At 35.7% G+C, this 22637-nt stretch overlaps 1 protein-coding gene across 9 annotated transcripts in view; it reads right to left on the reverse strand.

Annotated features, from left to right (window-relative positions):
* Nucleotides 1-22637, reverse strand: part of LOC115335631 (transformation/transcription domain associated protein) — a 103347-nt gene that overhangs the window by 34242 nt on the left and 46468 nt on the right. For all 9 annotated transcript variants that reach the window (XM_041120130.1, XM_041120131.1, XM_030001604.2 and 6 more), the window contains 15 exons: nucleotides 22015-22161; nucleotides 19597-19810; nucleotides 18780-18905; nucleotides 16694-16840; nucleotides 15412-15614; nucleotides 14597-14718; nucleotides 12899-13112; nucleotides 11737-11916; nucleotides 11233-11379; nucleotides 10385-10504; nucleotides 9799-10086; nucleotides 8247-8384; nucleotides 7739-7851; nucleotides 7099-7234; nucleotides 991-1182 (listed from right to left, as the gene is read on the reverse strand). In XM_041120130.1, the coding sequence (XP_040976064.1) occupies nucleotides 991-1182; nucleotides 7099-7234; nucleotides 7739-7851; nucleotides 8247-8384; nucleotides 9799-10086; nucleotides 10385-10504; nucleotides 11233-11379; nucleotides 11737-11916; nucleotides 12899-13112; nucleotides 14597-14718; nucleotides 15412-15614; nucleotides 16694-16840; nucleotides 18780-18905; nucleotides 19597-19810; nucleotides 22015-22161 (2487 nt within the window). The remainder of the gene's footprint in view (nucleotides 1-990; nucleotides 1183-7098; nucleotides 7235-7738; nucleotides 7852-8246; nucleotides 8385-9798; nucleotides 10087-10384; nucleotides 10505-11232; nucleotides 11380-11736; nucleotides 11917-12898; nucleotides 13113-14596; nucleotides 14719-15411; nucleotides 15615-16693; nucleotides 16841-18779; nucleotides 18906-19596; nucleotides 19811-22014; nucleotides 22162-22637) is intronic.

Genomic DNA, 22637 nt, shown 5'->3' on the forward strand with positions numbered 1-22637 from the left:
TTTTTACAAATTACTACAAGATTTTAATGCAGTGTTGAACAGAACCTGCCAAATGAGCTAGCTGGACAACTACTAAGCGAAGACGAATGCATGAAGTTCTGAGGCACACACGTTATTTTAACTAATAAAATGCACTCTACTTTTCAGCAGAACTTGTATACAACTAAATCTCTCTCCAATGAGTAATATCATATTCTTAAAGACTAGATTCCTTCCTACTTCCTTCCTATGATGCAAATCAGAACATTTAGCAATATAATGTAGAAATTATAAAGAAAAGGTAAGGCTCACATTGGCCAGAACCTTCAGTATTTTTCCTAAAGGTAGTGGTGCTCACCTGAAAAGTCCTTCACTAACAACAGACTTTTACAGTTTTTGGTTCTTTGACCTTAATGCTTGAGCCACAGGCATGTTCAGAACTTGCTCAGCCTGTTGAGAACACTACTCCTCAAAGAAACACCAGCATTTCTAAATACACTTTTCCCTTACTGAGCTAACTGTTAATGCCCCGATTTAAAAAAAAATATTTAAAACCAAAAAATATGAGTACATTACAGTTGAGAAAATTCCATACCGCGTTTAACACGTTAAACTGAAAAGAACACTTAGGAGGTTATTTCAACATGTCTGCAAATAATGTAATGCAATAATATACCCACCCAAAATGGACCTCACTTCAAAACCCACTGAACATTCAAGAACCCCAAGGACTGCAATGCATTATGCATTAGTCCACAAAGAAAGTTGAACCGTCTGATCAATTTTTAAATAGCTACCTCTGTATGCCACAAACAGAACAGATTCAGGTAAACTGTAAAAACGTTAAACGGAATCCAAATCGAGATGCATATTCTTCAACTTTTAGCAAAAATACACCATTATGAAAAACTGATCAGTACTATACAGTAAATTATTTTATGCTCACAGGTACTAAAAGTTCTGAAACCTGCTACTGGAAAATAACTGGCAATAAAAACTTTTCATTCTTACCTGGAGAAGGGGAGTATGAACATGCGAGACTACGTGAGGAAGCCTTCGCCATTCTCGAATAGCTAAACTACTCGCCATCTCTACCAGACGCTCAATGAAGTTAAGCTGTTGCTCTTCCGGATGACAGATTGCCAAGTATCCTCTGTACATATTCACTTTCCATGCCATCTCTTTTGGACAACTCAACTCCACCTGGTAACGAAATGGAAAAAAGTCTAGTAAAGATCATTCATACTCAAATGCAGTCTTGTTAAAATTATTTTTATAAACGCCTTCTTAAGCAAACACTCAGTTTTATTTTTTATAAAAATTAGCTCATTTTCTAAAAATTTCAGACTAAAATATCAAAATTTTTGTCATTAGAGGAGTTTCAGCTCTCTTAAGGTTATTGGCAAGGACAAGCTAGCAAATAAATTGCAAATTCAGCACAAGAGTAGAAGTGCCTGCATACAACCTGCTGTTAGGGTATTTTTACACTGACAACTGTAGTGTAGCTCAAAGACAGCTGAGCAAGCTGAAAGCAGTCTTGCAACAGGAGTATGAAGCTCACTGCAAACCAATTCACCCTGTATAAAGAAAAAAGATGCTTCTCAGCAGATAACACATACTACCTCTGAAATGCTTCAGGGGCTCCAGAACAAGTAATGTCAACTTCTCACTTAAAAGGATCCCGTCCTTGTACATCAGCACATTTTGCCAGCATTATACTTCCTAACTGCCTGCTCTAGGATGTTACTAAGTTTAGGAGAATAAACAGTTAATAATTTTTTAACTAATCCACACCTTACCTTCCCATTTATGTCAAAGTAATTACTGAGTACAGGTGCGAAGTCAGGTCATAGTGCTAAATTAATTGAAAAATAATTTTAAACCATTTTCTTAAAATCCTGGAACAGTAGAAACATGGCAACTAAAAACAGAAAAGTACTTGAATTGTCTAGCAACTAAATTCTGTGAGTATTTTACAGTAAACTTGCACTTAACCAATGCTCACTAGCTGACACTGCAGGCCTTAAATCTAGAACTTTTTCACTTCTTTCTTCTGCTTTACATCAAACGCTTTATGGTTTGATACGCAACACAGAAATCCCTCTGCATTATCTTCTTGTTGATATACTGTACCTTAACCATTACAATTGTTATTTCTGTTATCCTCAACTGACTTTTATGCCTGAGCCAGCAAAGAGAAACTGCCAGGTAGCAACCTTACACTTACACAGTGAAAATAATCTCTTTCTTTATTACATTATCTACTGGATCATTAAACACAATGGCAATGTGAGCAAATGGAAATGAGTCTTGGGTCCTATCAAAGGCCACTTGCTGTTTTAATAGCTCAACTTTAATAGGTAGATTATTAAAAATGTTTCACAAAGATTTACGAAAATTGATACGTATTTGCCATCCTTTCTGACCTCTCTTGTGAATCAACCATGGAACTTGATAAAAAACAACCACATTAAAGAATATCAATAAAATTGGAGTAGCAAGTATAGCAGCATAGAATCAATTATTCTTTCACATCCTAATATTTATGCAAACGTGTCCTGACACTTTTACAAGCATCTGAGTAGAGCCACAAAAGCTCCATTTATGGCTTCAGCAGCATCTTCTCCTTTGTTGTTTAGTAAATGTCTCATTACTGAAAATATCTCATTTAATATAACTGCAACTAAAGCATATCAGCAGTTACTCGTGGTTGTCACTTCTACTCAACTTGCAAATCTCCACAACCAGAACCTGTCAGACATGATCTATTTCATTCTGTTCGAACTCAAGGTTTATAATATACTGTACAAAACAGTTCTTATTATAGGCTTTAAAGGTTTCTCAGATAATACTATTTCTATAATTAGCCACTAAAGTTGCATACTTAAATAGGACACAAAATACCAATTGTTATAAGAACAAAAGAAGTTCATTAAAATGTAAATATAACCTATAAGATAATTTTTTTTGTAGCATATGCAGCTTGGTACTTACAGATTGGGCTTCACATTGGCTGACAAATGATAAAATCCATCTTTAGAAACACCTATTCAATTTGAACCATCAGGACTACAAATATTGAAAAATTCCATTTCAAATGTTGCAATAGTTGGACACCCTTAATTTAGGTACCATCAAAAGACAACACTACCTTTAATTAATTAAACAACTTTTACTGTTTCATAGTTCAGCCTTTAAAGCAAAACATACTGATTGCATCCACCTATTTTCCCTTCTGACAAGAGAAAGTGTTACAGAAGAATACCATACTACATTTTAAAAATGTAATATTCAGTCTGATTTTGAAGAAAGTAAGAGACACACACAACTCGGCATATTTATCACACGAGACTAAGATGTCACAATGAAGCATGCTCTTAGGGTTTTTTCTATACAGGAACTTAATCCTGCAAGATATTGGAATTAAAGGATGCTCAGCATTTTTCATAATCATGTTTTATCTTTTGCAAATAATATGCAACTAGACAGTCAACTGTCAATTTGACACGTAACACTATTAACTGGTAAGTATTGGTTCAAATTTAAACAGTACTGCTGAAACAATAAACCCCAATTAAGTGAGGGACTAATTCTTCCAGCTCGCTCTCTGCGATATGAAAAAACATTGCCTAAGGCTCTGCTCAGAGATTTGTCAGTAAAATTATATTTTAAATATGTAATTCACTCCCTTATTCCAAACTGTGGCATCCTTAGGAGAGTAATTTCAGTAATGTTACACTATATAGCAACAGTGCAATGAAGATCAGCAAGCTCCATTCCACTTGTGATTTAGTGCAGTATTCTCACCTTTCAGATTTCAGTTCTACATCTGGTTTATGTTTCTACATTAACTAATCACAGATTAACAACTACCTACTATGAAAAGAGGGTGTATTTCCTTAAAAAAAAAAAAAAAAAGTTTCAATCTTCTACAGAAGAGTGATAGGTACCATATACAAAGTTAAAAAAAAACAAAACAAACACAACCACAAAAAAGACAGAAAAATCTACTGGTGACTCCAGTACAGAAGTCTGTCATTGGCCCCAAGAAGCCCGAGATGGCTGTACAGCCTGACATTTTATAGCAACCTCAAGAACAATAACCACCAGCTTATTCACGTGGGTTGGTTCTTAAAATAGTTGGAAAGAAGATGCCTAAGAGAGGATAAAGAGGAATTAAGTTACCTAAATATGGCCAGCTTTTTGCATATGGAAGAACTCATAAAAATTTGCTCTCAGATAACAACGTCTACCTACGTATTTTCTGTTGCACCTTTTCAGAAAATGGGGGGTTCATTTACAGCATGTTTCCCTAGCCATTTAAACTTTATTCACACACACACAAAAAAAAGTGTTTATGAACACTTGGAAAGAAAAAAGATCTTCCAGATTCAAATCTTTCAAAGCGTTATTTTCTGTACATAGTGTGCCCCCCGCCTTCACACTGTTCTATAACAGCCAAAACTTTACGGAGCATTCATTCATCAGGCACATGGATAGCACAGAATACACAGTCTCATGAGTGAAACCCAGGAAAGGACAAACAGAAGGTTAAATATTTTACAAGTGCATGCTGTTCAGCAAAATGAATTACAAGCAGAACACAATAATGAACTCCATAATGAATCAGCAAGGTCAACAGCAGGAAAGTACAAACAATACATATTACCCGTTACCAAATGAAGATGGTAACTACCTCACTTGCCATACACAAGTTCCTTGGTTTCTAACAATAGAAGCTAAGTACTGCACTGGTTTCTAAAACAACATCTATGCTACTTCAGATGAAGAATATATCCAGAAAGGCTGTGGCATCTCAGTTCTTAGAGATACTAAAACCCTACTAGACAAGGCAACCTGATCTATTTGGGCCCTGCTCTGAATGAAGCATTGGACCAGATGACCTCTGGAAGTCCCTTCCAACTCAAACTATTTTATGGTTCTGTAAACTTTACATTAAACTATGAAAGTATAATAATCAATGCATTAAGCTTCTGAGAAAACCTTGGAACATCAGAAAATTCCAAACTAAAGTTTCCCAATTCCACAGAACATCCAATAATGAACTTACAGGAAACAACAACTACTAGGAGTGCCTTAGCACTCTCTGTCATAACATACATAATCTAGAAGTCTGTACAATTATTATGATCTTTACTTCTAGCACAAAACTTACCACAAATTGTCACAATTGGAAAGCAGATAAAAGTACTTTTTAGCCTTATTTCTTTCTTTCAGTAAAGATTGTAGATTTAAACAAGTGTCACTTCACAATATCCTACTCTTTCTTGTAAGTGGTCTCAGTAATTTTACTTGTATACTTCCTCGTATAAAGATTATACACATAAAAAATTGTTTGGGGAACACATTTGAAAGTCAATCATCTAAAAGCTAAGCGTGCCCTTGTGCTTATGCATTATGATTCTATTTACTTTATAAACCTACTTTTGCAGAATGAAAGTATTTTTTCCCCCAGAAGTAACCTATCCCTTTCTGTAATCCCAGTGATCCTTGTTCAAGTCCAATCCCCATCTCTCTCCCTGTCAATCAACTCAAATCCTGTCTCCTGCACAGCCAGTCTCATTGATGCACCCTGCAACATTTAATTCAATGCCTCTCTCCTCTCTGCGAGTTTTACCAAGTCCTTTACACTTTCTCAAAAGAAATCACTTTCTTCAACTTCTTGCTTCAGTCTATTTACCCAGTTATCCCTGCCACTCCTAGTCAAATTTATACTCCTTCAGCCTCCTTCAGCCTCACCTCATGTGCTTCTCATTGCTTCCCAATCTCAGGCTCACTGCCTGAGGTTCATTACCTGGTCTTCTTGTCCCTCATCTCTCATTAGATCTCCACTTTGCAGTCTTGACCACACTGGCTCCAACTTCTGGTGCTCCCAAGATATTTTAAAATTATATGTAATGGATACATTGCAAAATCAAATGAGCCTTATTTTAAATGGAACTAAAGTAGACTCAAAATGAGAATAAAGTTAGAAATCCAGCAGTTAATTTGCAGTAATAAAGTATCTGAGTTAAAACTAAAAAGAAAGCAAAAGAATACAGATACAGGAAGCAATTCCCAGACAGATAGTAGAGAAAAACATTGCTACTGAAAGAACAAACCTTCTATTATACCTCTGCTAAGCAAGGCTATAAAATCTAAGAAACAAGAAAACCAGCATGTGTCAATACATTTCCCACCACATATAAACAACTTCAAATTTGTCACCGTCTTCATTAAAACAATAACTGCTGGTATAATCTGCTGTGTACACAAGCCTCACCAACCAATCAACACAAACTGAGATTTCATGTGTTGCTTTTTCAGGGGTTTTTTAACAAGGTTCCTGAAACACAGTCTTACAAATATTCCTCAGATACGCTAAGGTATTTAATGTAAACCACATTTAGCTGACAAGTCCCTGACCCTCATTTCACTAAAACATTTTCATACATCTTTTAATCCCCTTTCATGTGCAGTGATGATGAACAGAATAAACTGTGTTTTGCAGTTTTAAGTTTGGGCAGTAGAAGTTGGGAACACTTTGGCTTTGCCTTTCAAGTGCCAAAACAAACAAAACCAACAGAGGCAATGGTCTTTTGCCCTTTTACACCTGGAAGCATAGTTATGTTGCCCACAGACAGGGAGATGATAATAGGTGTATTTTCATACTTTATTCCCTTTCACAAAAGCAACATTTGTTCCTGTAAAGGTGTAAAATACAAAAAACGTCCCTCCCTAGTATTATATTATTTAAATTTCATATACTTGCAAGGGTCCCATTTTAAGTTTCTCCACATATCCCTGCTGGCACACACTCCTGTGCCAAGCATTTGTTGCTTTTTAATGACTCATTACCATGCACGCTGTCGTTCACCTGCCCTGGCTCAATTTCTTACATAGTACAGCTTTATAAACAGATCGAAAAGAGAACCAAGTTTGTCTGTTGAAATGGCATGCTTCAATTGCCAAAATACCCAGCTGTGTGCTGGGACATCAAGAAACGTCCAAAGAACAGTTCACTCTTTCTGTGAAATGAACTGTAATGCTGACTTGTTAGAAATGTAATCAGTAAATGAAGAAAGAAACTAAACATTAGCATTAAAAGCCCTCACTCACCTGCACCAGCGCCTCCTTCATAGCAGTCCAGTTTGAGACCCTCCATGCACATTCTAGTACTAGGTAAGGATTTATATGGCCTTTTGACTGCCCATATTCTGTCAAAGGTTCCCACTGGTTCAATTCTTTTGAGCAACTAAGAAAATCAAAAGCATTGTCAGTCTGGTTATCAAAAAATAAAACTTCAATAAAAGTGACTATAGATGTTGTGTATCAGAATATTATGTGCATATTTGTTTGTCTATGAACAGCTTTGCAATCACTGCAAAAGTTTTATCCAGATGGGAAGATTATTTTTTTTAATTTATTTATTACCAATTATAATACAGAAATCTGTGAACAGGGAAGAGCTGCATTTTGTGTCTCCCAGAACAACCATTTTAAATAGGAAAAACAAATTTTAGCTCCAGTCTGTTTCCACCAATAGCAAATTACATTTTTACAACACTTCAGGCAGATCGCTTCTGAGGGTCTGTTAAGGGAGGAAAAAGTAGCTTTTTTAATTCCCTTAAGTTTCCCCTATATCTGAGCTAAGTCCTGAGCTAAGTTCATTCTCGTAACTAATGCTTTAAACCAGCAGGGTATTTTACTTCTATTGTAGGGTAAAAATACTTGTTCTATATCAGCTTTAAAGTCTCACCGAATCCAATGGTCTTCCCAGAGCTGATACTCAGGAAAGATTGAAGGGGAAGCATTGTTCCTTTCGTGCTCTTTTTTAGCCTTTTCCATTGCTTTTTCATAAGTTTCTTGTGCCTAAATAAAATTCAAACCATTTTATTTTTCCATCTGCTATATACACATTAACTCAACATTCTTTTCTTTTTAAAAAAAAGTGATAAGAAAACTTTTATAAATTCTAAGTTTAAAAAAAAAAAAAAAAAAAAAAGTGTGTGAACTCATTCCTGAATATAGTCATTACTTGGCAGCTTTACAAACCTTATGAAAAACTGACGGATGTGCTCAAAAATCTCACCTTATCTAGGTATTACATGGCCTTAAACTACTACTCTAGCCAGTAGAGAAATTGTGGCACTTTGGATTTTAGAAGACTGAAGTTGTTTATTAATATTCAGAATATTTTCTTGCTGACCAGAATACTGATCCTGACAGTAGAACTACTCAAATTGTTTCTAATATCAAGAGTGTACCTGTTCAAAAAAGCCATGTTGCTCATAGGCAATAGCTGTTGCTGTCTCTGGGAATTTACAGCGTTTCTGCCATAGTCCAGCCCACATATCCTCTTCTTGTAACAAAGAGTAGAGCTCAGCAAGGGAATCCAGTATTTCCTAGAATGTTAAACACACATATTTCTCCACAGTCAAGCTGTCCTTATAAAGTGTAGTAGATAGCGAAACAACATGTTCTCACTAAGGCAAATTGAGAAAAACATGGAAATAGAGAAGTGTTTATGTAAACTCTTTTTAAAAATCTAGAAGGCAAGCAATTAGTAACAACCAAGTACTGAGAACTGCAACGCTGCATTACGTGACAAAAAAAACAACCCTTCTTGCTTGCCTTCCCTAATATATCAGATCAAATCATAGAAAACAAAATTGTTTAAAAAGCCAACAACTTGGTCTTTAATGTAAAAAGAATCTGTAATATTTAGCTTCCTCAACTGATCACAAACATGCCTAGGCAGATCATAACTACTTGACAGACTACTAAACACAACAGCACCTGTTTACAGGGAACTCAATTTTGTTTAGCTAATAATTCTTTAAGGTCATATACCAACAGACTTGATTAGGGAAAGCACACTCCCTTTGAACGAGACAGAGACAATACAGACTTCTACTCAAGATTTAAAATTAGGGGCAGAAATAGTTTCATCTAGTTCTACAGTGCTGCACAGAATTAGTGTCAAAAGCAGATGGAAAAGAGGGAGCAAGTGAGAAAAATATAAAAATATCAATGACAGGTGAAAGAAAAGCATAAGAATTAGGTAAGACACGAAGTAGTCAATGTTGCAAGTGTCTGTATTCACACAGACGCAAGGACAAGAATTTCTTCACTGAATTAAAAAATTGACACTACTTTAACAAGCTTCTAAATACAAAGATTTAGAAGTGATCGTCCCTTTGCACTCAGCACTGGTGAGGCCGCACCTTGAATACTCTGTTCAGTTTTGGGCCCCTCACTACAAGAAAGACATTGAGGTGCTGGAGTTTGTCCAAAGAAGAACAATGAAGCTGGTGAAGGGTCTGGAGAACAAGTCGTATGAGGAGCAGCTGAGGGAACTGGGGTGGTTTAGTCTGGAGAAAAGGAGTCTGAGGGGAGACCTTGTCACTCTCTACAACTACCTGAAAGGAGGTTGTAGCAAGGTGGGTGTCGGTCTCTTCTCCCAAGCAAGAAGTGATAGGACAAGAGGAAATGGCCTCAAGTTGTGCCAGGGGAGGTTTAGATTGGATGTTAGGAAAAATTTCTTCACTAAAAGGTTTATCAAGCCCTGGAACAGGCTGCCCAGGGGAGTGCTTGAGTCACCATCCCTGGAAGTATTTAAAAGACGTGTAGATGTGGCACTTCAGGAACATGGTTTAGTGGTGGCCTTGGCAGTGTTAGGCTTACGGTTGGACTCAATGATCTTAAAGGTCCTTTCCAACCTAAATGATTCTATGATTTTATGGTACTACCATACTACACTGTCACTGTATTTTTCTCTTCACATTTCATAAGGCATTTCAATTAATGTAACACTACCTGTTGAGGAGGAGTTATGCTTTCCTGCTCATAAAATTCTGTTGTCTGTTTAGGCTTTATTTGTAGACTTAGTCCTTTTTCAAAGGCTTGATGTTCCAGCATCAGTGTAGAACGAAACCAGAGATTGTGAGTTTTACCCAAGTATTTCAGGACACACGGTCTGATGGGAATGGGAGGAACACACTGTGACATTGCTTCCACAAAGCAATTCAGTGCACTCGGCTGGCAATCTCGCTGTACTTGGTGGCTACCGCTGCACAAGAAAGGGCTTATTTCACCTGCTAGAGCCTAGAAGAAAAAAACATAACCATAGTTATCTGTTCATTCAGATTCTTCAATTAGAGAATTTAGATTTAAAATCTTGTTAATACAGGGAACAATCATTTAATAAGTATATTTCTCTTTGTAAACTGAAGCGCCCTATTTCTTTCAAAAAATGTATCAATAGAGGTATACAGCATTCACTAGTCACAAAGAATGGCAAACTTCTCAAAGCAAGTGAACAAGTCATTTATCACACAAATACATTTTCCTGTAACACCAGTCATTTACAAAGAGGAATTTGTGAGTAGAGAGAGATTCTCACATGTTGTTGTCTGTCAGACAAGATTTTCCAAAGTCGTGAAAAAAGCTGTATCCAAGTCTTCTCTGCTAATGGTGTAGAAATATGACATAACTGAACAAAGGCACTCAGCAACGCTCCAGTCTAGAAACAAAGCAAAACAAAAAAAAAAAAAAGGGAGATATATATATAAAAGGGAAAAATACAATTAATGCTATGGAAAAACAGTTCACAATTATAGTTTTTTAAGCATTAATGCAAATGCCTGTTCCAACCAACATATCAAAAATATGTTTCCTTTAGCAATACAGACTACTGTAACAACTTAGTCCTATTTTCATGTTGATTGAGACTAATTCATTACTGTAACCATTTTAAAAAAAAGGAAAAAGGAAAGAAGTTGATGACTTCAGTAATAGGAATGATCAAGTTAATTGGATAGAGCTGTTACTACTGTGAGAATTATTTCAACATAGCTTTCAGCTAAAATTACTTTCTTAGAAATTATTTAAAACATAAAATACCAATACACTCTTTTGATCCTATACCCTGTCTTTGCCATCACTATTTTCTTAACTGAACAGTTAAAATACACTTACAGGTGGAGGAGGATGAAATTTAACTTTGTAGGAAAGCGATACAGTAACAACTAGCAATTAAGTGAAGGCTTAAGAATTTTTTATTATAATTTTCTTATACAAATAAGAAATTACATCAGATTATAGGAGGTGTCTACATAAAAAAAAAATCAGCTAAAAAAAATCATAAGTGTGAGATAAAAAAAAAGATTAAAAAAAAAAGCAGCATGTCACATGAGTTCAAAGATCTCAGTATTAAAGTGATTTGTCAGCAAACCAATGACCTGTACCAACCTTCACTTCTCGAAGAGAGTCAAGAAATTTGTCATGCCGGTTGGTCAACATGTGCAGCTGATTGCCAATGTCCTTCTCAGAAAGCTCCTTAGTTTTAGGTGTACTGGTCTGATCTCCCGGAGCCAATTCAATGTCTATTTCAACATCCTATACAGAAGTAAACAACTCAAAGCATGCAGATATTTTCTACGTACTCTTACTTTTTTCCCCATACAAATACAAAATACGCTTCCAATCAATTTATTTCAGGTCTCACTATTTCTGCTAGTTCTTCAGGTTCAAATAAATAATTGCCAGAGTGCTATAGTAAAGAAAAGGCTAAATAAATGAATGCAAGTTCTAAGAAACCCATGCATGGTTAAAATACAATGTATTAAAAGACAAGATAGCCTGAACAATCTGTGCACATCATCTTCAAGACAGTCTCCAAACTTATTTGATGAGAAACTAGGAAGAGCTATCTTCCATCAAAAAGATTTCTTTTTCTTATTTTCTGTAAGTTACCTCTTCTTTGGATTCACTGTTTTCCCTTTCACGAGGCTCTTGTTTGACATGGGTTACCATAGCAAATGCTGCTCTATCATGACTGTCAGCAAGGTTGATAACATTGGTGATAGAGGGCAGCATAGCACCCTGACAGCTTGTCCCAATTGTAGTATTTCTCTCGCAAACTGCCAACAGGAGCTAAGACATTAAAAAGCAAGGAGAGTTTTTAAATATACATTTCACTGTACTATTTCAAGGAAAACATCAATATGGTTTAGTACTTATCAGCAAGATAGAAGTTGCAATAATATGCTTAAGGCCTATTTATCACCTTATTCAATAAATACACTAATACATTTTCATCTTAATCTGACCACTTTTTGTCACCATTTTGAAGTTCATGACTATACTTTCAAGATTGTTTTTCAAGCCTCTCCTGAAAATACTGAAGAAATAAGAATCTTCTATGCCTAAATTCTGTCTTTGTACTTTTTAACACATATATTTAGTGCCCTCAATCAGTATACAGAATCTCACCATTACAATGAAAGTCCTCCCCAAAAGGATGTGGAAATAAAAAAAACCCAATGCTGTTTTTTATCTCTGTGGAAGGAGTTCTAACACTTTTAAGAGTAGAAAGTTATCCTCACAGTCACTTTAAACTCATGTTTTGATATGCAAATTGTTAAAAAAAAAAAAAAAGGGGGGGGGGGGGGGGCATCAGTCCCAACCAACCAAAAATGCAATTTCATTTCAATGCAAACCCACCTAACATTTGTCATATCACCAGAGCAGACACTCTAGCCTTAATGGTTTTCTTGAAATCATCTACTATGACAATTCTTGTATTTTTTATGATCACCATCATTTATAAGAAATGGCTTTTCTTCAGAAGTATTAACCTGGTCATTAAGCTTTTCACAGAGAAAATAGATTTTAAAGGTTGATATCAAAGCCACTTCCCAAGCATCAGCATTTCATGGTTTAGACACTGTATTTATTTTTAAGCACCACAAGAAGTATCTGAGGCAGCCAACTTGGTATTTTTAGCTTTGATACAGATAATACATACTACAAGACTACACACTGCATAATGCTTTTACACCCAGCCAAGAAAAATGGGGAATAAAACATGTTTCTCAAATTATAATTGTATTTCTGATACAAATCATTTCCCTACCTCAATGCACTGTTTTATCCAAAAGTGATTTCCCATTGCTTCCCAGTTTTGAGAACAGGTCACATAAAGTAGGCGCTCATAAACACGACGTTTCATAGAATTGTCAAAGACCTCAAAAAATTTGGCTCGTATGAGTGGCTGGGCACAACGCAAACCCGAAAGAAATGCTGGCTCAAGTTTAGCAGTAAGTTCACTACCAGAAAGATTCTCATCCCTAAAACGAATAAAGATGAAATGACAGAGACATTAGAAAAAGCAGCCTTCTAGGTTTTGTATATAAAATATTAAAAATCAAAAGAGGTGATATTCTGTAGAAGCCCACATGGTGTGGCATGCATCCAGGTGCAGCATTTTGAAAGAAACAGCAAAGAAAATATTGCTGCTTGTTAGAAAACTGCCCCAGAACTATCATAAAAACTCCTTCAGGATAAAATCTTATCATAATTGCAAAACACTTTCAGCCACATCTGTATTCTGTTTGAAATTACAAGTGATATTCATTGATAAAAACTTCTGACCAGCATGTCCGCACCAGGGCTTTGCACAGTTAACCAGCAAACAGAACAGCAACAAACAGTAACTCAAAATAATGTGAATCATCACCACAAAATTAAATACCTTGCATTTGTTGATAAGGTAACTATTTTACTTATTTCATCATGTTACAAAACCTGCCAGTTTAGCTAGCAAAGTAACTCTGTCATGGTTTAACCCCAGCCAGCAACTAGTCACCACACAGCCACTCACTCACTCACTCCACCCCCCCCCCCCCACCCAGTGGGATGGGGGAGAAAATCAGGAAAAAAGAAGTAAAACTTGTGGGTTGAGATAAGAACGGTTTAATAGAATATAAGAAGAAGAAACTAATAATGATAGTGATAAGACTAATAAAGTGACCGCAGTAATGATAAAAGGATTGGAATATACAAATGATGCGCAGTGCAATTGCTCACCACCCGCCAACCGACACCCAGCTAGTCCCTCAGCGGCCATCCCTGCCCCCACTCCCCCCAGTTCCTATACTGGATGTGACATCCCATGGTATGGAATACCCCTTTGGCCAGTTTGGGTCAGCTGCCCTGGCTGTGTCCTGTGCCAACTTCCTGTGCCCCTCCAGCTTTCTCGCTGGCTGGGCTTGAGAAGCTGAAAAATCCTTGACATTAGTCTAAACACTACTGAGCAACAACTGAAAACATCAGTGTTATCAACATTCTTCTCATACTGAACTCAAAACATAGCACTGTACCAGCTACTAGGAAGACAGTTAACTCTATCCCAGCTGAAACTAGGACACTCTCCTGAAAGTATAATTTCCAATCAATTTCCAAGAAAAAAAAACAACTTTACACCCTACGCAAGTGAAAAGATAGACAGATTTCAGCTGTCACCACAGTGTTTAGAATACAATCAGCTACAAGGATGCCCTAGTATCTTGGGAAAGTAAGAGGTTGGGATGGTGGAGATACTTTAGCAGAGCCAAAAAGAAAATCCTTTCTAAGGGACTTCTATTTTCAAATTGTCTTCTGTAAATACATACTGTGGTCTCAGTGAAATGAATTGATTTTGCATTTTAGGAAAAAAAAAAAAAAAAAATCACTTAATTCAGACCTAAAAAGATTGATAGCATGTTAGAAAGGTCATATATGGTACAAATTATGAACCAATAAGCTGCAATAAATGATTAATTGCTATAATTACCTATAGACATAGTTAACAAGGTCTAAGAACTGGGCATTTAACTCAAGGTCTTCTGGAAAACGCTTTTCAATGTAAGTCATCATTTTCACTAGTAAAATGGACTTCTCCCGGAGAGTAGGTGTCTGTGTTAGAAGAGGACATGATTAATTTTGTCAATTCATCTTAAAACAAGCAGAGAACTGGCACATTCAAAGTACACCTCAGCCATCCTTTATATCACTCTTTCACTTCTAAAGTACTGAAAAACAGCTTGGTAGAAGGTCATAGATCTTAAAAAGAAAAATAACTCAAGCATTTATCCTTCTAATATATGATAGAAAAATTTAAAATCATGACTAAAACCAGGTTTAAGTTGTTCAATGATTACAAAAATCTAACATATATTTTTAGAAGTGTAGGTCCTCTTATATAGCACTAGATTGTGAAGTACTCAAGTCTAACAGAAAATACAGCAAATTGAGGAGGCCACAAAATGTTACAGGAATAACACGATTTAAATCACCATTAGTCGTTCTCCTCCTGAAGGATCTCTCTATCCAAGTTAATGTGAAACATATTTTAAAACTTTTACTTTAAAACAAGTTGTCAGCAAAACAGCATTTGAGATCAAACACCTAATATAAACCTATAAAATGCTAAGGATCTTTAACTCCAGTTACTTTCACAGGGGATGCAAAATATTCCAAACCTCATCAAGGGCATGTAAACATATAACACAGATCCTTAAAAACCTGTCAAAAACTGATGAATTATAACAGTGGCTTATTATTTATTTAGTATTTGAGAGCAATAATGATTTTATCTTTTCAATTTACCTGATTAGCTGCCATTGGGGAATTGTTTTTCACCCACTCTTCCACTATTTTTACTACTGCACGAAGAATTTTGGCATCAGTAGATTTTTCAATGAGAGATGTTAGAATAGCTTGTATAAAATTTTTCCTCATTTCCATGCTCATCACAGCCAGGCGAGTTTTCACAAGATCCAGGCTTAGCATTACCAGTTCACTTGTACCTGCTATGGATGCAAAGAAAGGATTAGAATTGTGTATACACCTATAAAACACCTAGTAAAAAAATTTTCAAGATAAGCTACTGTAATTTTTAAAATAGCAACAACAATATCTGTTACCTGGAAATATATCCCTGGAAATAACATTTTCAGAATTACTACTTTCCATTCCTAAACAATACAGAGACAGACTCCTTCCAAAAAAACCCAAATCCATTCAAAATCCTAAAGGCAAGCCTGTATGGTTTCATTTCAGTAAATCTTTGGTAAAATGTATTACACAAGCCCAGTACTGAAAAACTGCAATTAAACTTGTGAAAGAAATACTGTATGATGCAGCACAGCTATTCTGTTCCATTAATTTCCTGACTTGCTTATCTGTCAAGTTTAATAATTTTCCATTTGTTTCTCAGTATTAATAAAATTTGCAAGGTTCTCATTTACCTAATTAAAATATGGGCTGGGAATCTAACAGCAGCAATTCTTTCAAAGTATTTTCTTCAGTAGCTTATTCATTAATAAATTACAGTGCTCTTCACTAGCACTGAATTTTCTTTAACGAGAACATCTAATTTTTTTCAATGACTCATGACCTAATTCCTTTGATGAGAGACAGAATTGTACAGACTGAAAAAGATGCTATTTTAAGATTAAAACTAAAGCATCAGTTCCAACAAGTTAATTTCACAAACAGTTGTTCCAATATTATCCAGTAGGAAGGATTAAAAGAAAAAAGAAAGTGAAAGCACAGAACAATCAAAAGAATTCAGCCCTTCCCCTCTCAACCCTATAAACTCTTGAAGAATTTCAGTATTTCTATATATGCTATAGCTCAACAAATATTCACTAACCATTCACTGAAATGTTTGGGTTAATAATGAAATTCACATACTAAGCAGGTAACAGGAAGTCAAAGCGCATTTTTATCCTTCAATACTTCTGTAATATTTCTCACTACCACTGAAGTATTTTTCAACATGTAATAATGCACACAAAACACTACAAAATCATTTTAGGATTAAGAGATTTTAATACTTTAAAAACACTTCTAATCATTAACATCCTCAGACTATATAATGTAATACCTGTATTTGCTTCTGCCGTTCCTGCTGTAGTCTGTGGGTTTAAGTGTTCCCTGACCATCTTCTGCAGAGATCGCATAAAAACTGAAATCAGTCTGTCAATATAGCTGGGATTGTTACTGCACGCAGACTTCAGAATCATTAAAGTACCTATAGATAAAAACAATACTTAAGCAAGTAAGATATAGGTTTTCAATGTGGATGTTCTATGAGAGAACACAGGAAAACATTCTAGCTGTATTTTGTCCTGCCATGAAGGAAGCATGGGACTACCCAAGTTGCAAACACTAGAAATTTGCATAGATTTGAAGAAAAAATTTCTGTCTCAACCTTAGTTTTTAGTCTAAGACTAGAAAGTTATTTTTGCATTAACCAAAACATTTGAAAGTTCTGTATATAAGCGTGTGATGGAGGGCAAGGGCGAGAAAGGGAGGACAGAAAGAGAGGGATTGAGAGCAGATACTTCTCCAAGACCTTAAAAAAAATTTTTTTTTAAATATATATATAGTTAACAAGACAAAAATGAAACTACTGCTAATGTTGCACATTTGTTTTAGTAGCGAAAAGTAGCAAAACTTTTACATGAATAGGCCTGGGTTTAGTAATTAAAAATAAAATAAATTTTAAAATTACACAATCTTAGTTTTTCTTTATAAAGTTTCATAAATCACTTACTTTAGATTTAAAAAGTTAACTACTGAAACAGCTAATTTCAGCACAGTTTATGAATGCACTATGCCTACAAGATCACATGCCCTTCAAATTACACATAGTTGTTAACAATGCCTGTCCTAATATAAGCTTATCCATATTCATGCAAACCAATCAGTTTTAGCAATATCTATGCTTTAAAATACCTAACTCTTTTAAAAAAGTACAGACATCCTGTCAAACCATACCCTCTGTAAAACCTACAGCTATCCCTTTCCTTACTGCAACTTCATAATTCAACAAAAGCCTACAACAGTATTTATAGAAGCATGTGTTGTTCATTGAATGGTTGCTTCAAAAGTTTTGACTTCTTTTTGTGCTCAGATGTGCACAGAATTTGGCACACAATGTACAGGCTCTTAAACACAGAATTAATAAGATATGCACGACCTGACAGTTAGATTGTAGTGCTGCTTTTAAGTGAGGTCTGGACAAAATGTAAGAAACATCTTTCTTGGTTAGTTAGTTGTAAAGCACATCCTAACATCTGACAAATAGGCAAGTCCCAAAGCGAAACTACAACTATGTACACAGATCACAGAGTAGAATAGTGAAGGACATTTACCATTTAAATCAGTAAGTTTTCCAAAATTGTGCAATTTCAGGTCTGTGTTACCAACACAATCAGTTCTGGGCCAAACTGTATTATTCCAATATATCTTTGTCATAGTATTATGTAGCTGTGCTCTCTACTAGTTAAGTAAGTAGGAAGAACAAGAAAAGAAGAACATTTCAGCTCTTCAGAATGGTATATGCTAAAAATTCAGATTTGGTCACTCCAGAAAAAATAGTATTTTTGTATTTTCTTCCTTACTGAGAATCCAAGATCTATAAATACATAAATCTTCCACTATTTAACTGACAAATGGCAAAACTGACTATTTAGCTGACAAATGAGGCTCTTAAAAACAACTGAAAAAGAAAGTATAAGGCAATAACATGTAAGAATGTTTACAGAGATTCCTTGAAATATTCTATTGCATCTCACAGTACCACCTGCAGGATTTTGGTTTTTCCATGTAAAAAGTTTCCAGTAACTTTTACTTTATATTTTGGTTAATCTGAATGCTGCATCTTTTTCCTATGCACTTTGAATACAGAAGACTTCCATCTAGCACAGCTGCAGCACCCTACTTCCAATAACTGGTCCCAAGTCAGCTACAGGGAGAAGACAGAATGCGATGAACCCCCCAGTCCCTTCCTTCACAGATGACAGACATCCCAAGCTCGTCTCTTAAGTTAGCTTGAAATGCTTCCCACAGCTTCCTCTGCATGGTATCAGATTTCAATTTCCTTATGGGAAATAAAAGCTCATGACGAAGATCATACTCATTAACAGGCACGCTGCATACATCTACTAGAGATGTGGGAAACTTACCGAAGAGCTGAGAAGGGTTAGCATTAGTGGCTTTTTCATAATTAGTAAGTCCTTCATAAATAACCTTTCCAACTGCAGCATAAAGGCACTCCAGCTCTTCATACTTTGAAGCTACACTTGAGGTACCTGCAGAGTGTAGAGTTGTGTTTACTTCTGGTAACATTAGCCACAGCACAGGCAAGGAACAGTTACACTGTGAACATACAGTCATCTATACCATCACCAGAACTTTATCTTGCTAATAAACCAAGGTAACACAAGCAGATCCCTCATTTATATAAACGTCTTTATTATCCAACCAATATGTCGTCTTTAACAGTGCACCACTACTTCTAAATAATTCATTTTGATGAGAAGTCTTACATTACTGATTTTTTTTTAAAGATAATCTTATCTAAATCAGTTTATATCAAGACACAGCATATTACCTATTGTCTGTCTTTTTGACACTCTATCTTCCCTCCTTGTTTTAGCAAAACAGCAAAGCTTAACAACTAAAAAATTGCACTTCTGAAGCTGAAAAATTTTAATTGCAAAAATACATTAAATTTATAGCATGCATTTCTTGAACCAAAGTTATGACAGCCACAGGTTATTAAGTTTTTATGTCAATGGATAATGATGTATTCCACATGATTACTTATTTCAGCTTTTCTTTTTTTAAACAGAGGTTGAAAGTGCAAGCTAAAATGGACCATTAAATGCAGGAATCATAAAACAGAACATTAGCACATTCTAAAGAGTGTCTTCACCCCGCCCTTAATCACTTAAGTTATGCAGCAATAAAGGATAAAAGGAGGAAGAAAATACCACATACTTGGTTCTGTAGGGAAAATACCCATCAAGCGAGAAAGCAAACTGTGGACTGCTCTCAAAACCTTGGTGTTTCCACAAGTCATACAAGCTGCTACGCCTCGTTGCAGGGGTTTGAAGCTGCTAAGGATAGCAGGGGGCTGCAGTACAGTTAACAGGAAACTTAAGACCTCTAAGCCAGTGCAAATGTTGGCAAAGTTGGCCTGATTGGGTTGTTCCTAAAGAGAACACATATAAAAAGGCAGTGAGTGGGGGAAATCACACAAGTATTACACAGATTAGTAAGTCCAGATCAAATCTGTTGAAAACCTGTAATAAGGTTGAGGTTCCTACACTAGTGATATTTCGCATCAATCGTTTGGATAAGTCGTGCAATATAAAACTGTAAAATACAAGGCGCTATAAAATCTTTAACCATAAAAATGTTACTTAAGCATTTACAGGTATGTTCCTTCTGGTGTTTTTTGTGATCCTCAGTTTTGAAATTTGCCTGCAACCTCGCTGGTTAGAAATGCTTTCAAACAGAGGATTATGTTTTATCTCCTTGTCAACACCTTTCAGAGACAGGTCTTCAGTGAAGAGCTACAACAGCATACTCCATGGTAAGTTATAGCTTAAAGGTTAGAAAAGGGGATATTTGGAACTAAAGAAAAAAAAATAATGAAAATAAAATATTCCTGGACGTATCTTTGTAAACCTACAAAATTATCATTAAAATAGTAAATTAGTTTGTTTGCTAAAGAAGCCTTAATTCTTTTTTCTGACCCTCTTGTATACCTGATGCCACATAGCACAAAATTAAGATATAAAATTCCTGCTCCAGGGGTTTCATATCCTTGTATTAAGTAAACATCAACAACATCCACCTTCCTCAGGTCTGAGGGGTGGTATGGTGCATTTGTTCTGAGGTGGGGGAAGGAGAAGTGGAGTGGGCTACATTTTGATTTTGGCTCAACCTCAGATGCAGAGCACTTTGTCCACCTTCCCCAAATTCATGAAAGATGATAAACTGGAAGATTTGTCTGCAAAATGTCGAGGAAGAAGATAGCAGTTCACGTTCTGGAAGCATATGAACTCTCTGAATTGCACTCTCTAATGTCATTTTTACACCTCCACCATCTTCCCCCCTGTTCCCGAAAGGGAGGGCAACGCTGCTCTGTACATGACATGCAGCTCTTCTTCAGCAGCCAGCCCATAGATACTCACAACTTTCTCTGTCTTCAGTGCAGAGGAATCACTCAAAGTCATGACTTTCCTGAAGTCATACTGCTGTTACTGCACAGCCTCCATCGCCTGGCACTTAAATAGCTTTGCAAATGTGTAAGTGAGGAAGATGAGCAGGAGGTAATCCTTGTGCAAAAATCATCAGAATTGACTGCAGTCCTTCCTATTGTAGGCTATCAAATGCCATCAACAGGAAAAAAATTCTGAATTTTAATGGCAATTTTCACTCAAGTTACACACTACTTGGGAAAAGATGAGTAAAGCAACAAATATGAGCTCCCTGGAGAACTATCAACGCTTGTAAACCCAAAACAAAGAGTCACATCAAAAACTCTTCCAACAGAAGGAGAAAAGGATGAAAGTACATACTTGCCCTCTCAAGGACTATCTCCATAAAGACAACAGCATTATCAAAGTATAGCACATGTAGATCAACATTTGGAAAAAATGGGCCACAGTGAGTTTTCATGTAATCTTAGACATTTTAAAGTTTCCAAAAGTAGGATATATTAATCCTTTATTCAAAGAAAAAGTGACATCAAGAGAGCTCCTAAAAATTTAACAAAGTAAGAGTTGCTAGTCTATTAAATAGCATGATACAGATAAAATAGGTGTAGAAAAAGTTATTATATGGCAAAAAGCACACAAACAGCATACAGATGATAAACAAAGTAAGTTGTATTATCAAATACAGGAAGTTAGCCTTTCAGTGAACTTCATATTGCCATAATGTAGTCTGAAAACTAGAAACCAATAAAACCAAATCTCAATTTGTAAAACTTCCTACTAACAAAAAAAAAAACAACAAAAAAAAAACAAACAAAAAAAAAAACACAAAACAAAAACAAACAAACAAAAAAAAACACCACACCAAAAAAAACAACAAAACAAAACAAAACAAGCCCACAAAAACTGCCAACCAGTAGGCTATCCAAACAAGCAAACTACAACCTATTTCAAAATCAAACTAATGCAGGAAGTTAATCTACCTGCTCCTAAGTTTATTTTAATATTTGTAAGTACTGCAGCTATACAAATTATAACCAGTGATGCAATTCACATACTTAACGATTTATGTATTTCATTACAAAAAAGAAAAGATTAAGGCTGTAAAAATCAGTATCCAGATATCACTAGTACTCAATCAACATATGTGCTAGTGAAACCTAAAGACCTACAGGACTAGAACGTTACCTACCACAGTCATTAGCAGCTTATCAAACCACTGCAACTTCAGTTCTGATTTTGGCCACATGTCTGGTCGTAAAGCTGTTTTCAGAAGGTTGACACAGCGGCGAGACAGCAATTCCCCGGGAGACCCAGCAGTATTTGAGTTGTCATTTACCTAGCAATTAATCAGAGTTAACAAAATGACACTGTTTTGTAACCAACTCATTAATTTATTATGCATTCCAAGGAAGCATATAATTTCTTATTTCTGCAATGGGTGAGCTTAAGTAGTTTTATCAGTACAGTCACAGAGTATTTAACTGCATAAAAAGCTGACAACTAATAGTAAACAACGGAACTGGTGTCTAAACTGCTAGCTAATTATCCCAAATCACCCATCAGAGGTATATTTAAAAAAAAAGTTTAATCCCATACTTTATTAATACAACTCTGAACATGCTCAAGATGGTTAATCTTTTCTGTTTGCAAGGTATCCATAAACATATGTAGCTCTTTACTCGATTCATCTCTATACTTCAAGAGCACATCTATTCTGTGCAATGGACTGTGGTGTACAAAATCCCATGTAACTTACCAGCTGAGCCTGCTACAGAAGCAGAAGCCACAAAATTTGTCAGCTTTGAGCTACAC

This window comes from Aquila chrysaetos, chromosome 25 (genome assembly GCF_900496995.4).
Source record: "Aquila chrysaetos chrysaetos chromosome 25, bAquChr1.4, whole genome shotgun sequence".
Classification (NCBI taxonomy): Eukaryota; Metazoa; Chordata; class Aves; order Accipitriformes; family Accipitridae; genus Aquila; species Aquila chrysaetos.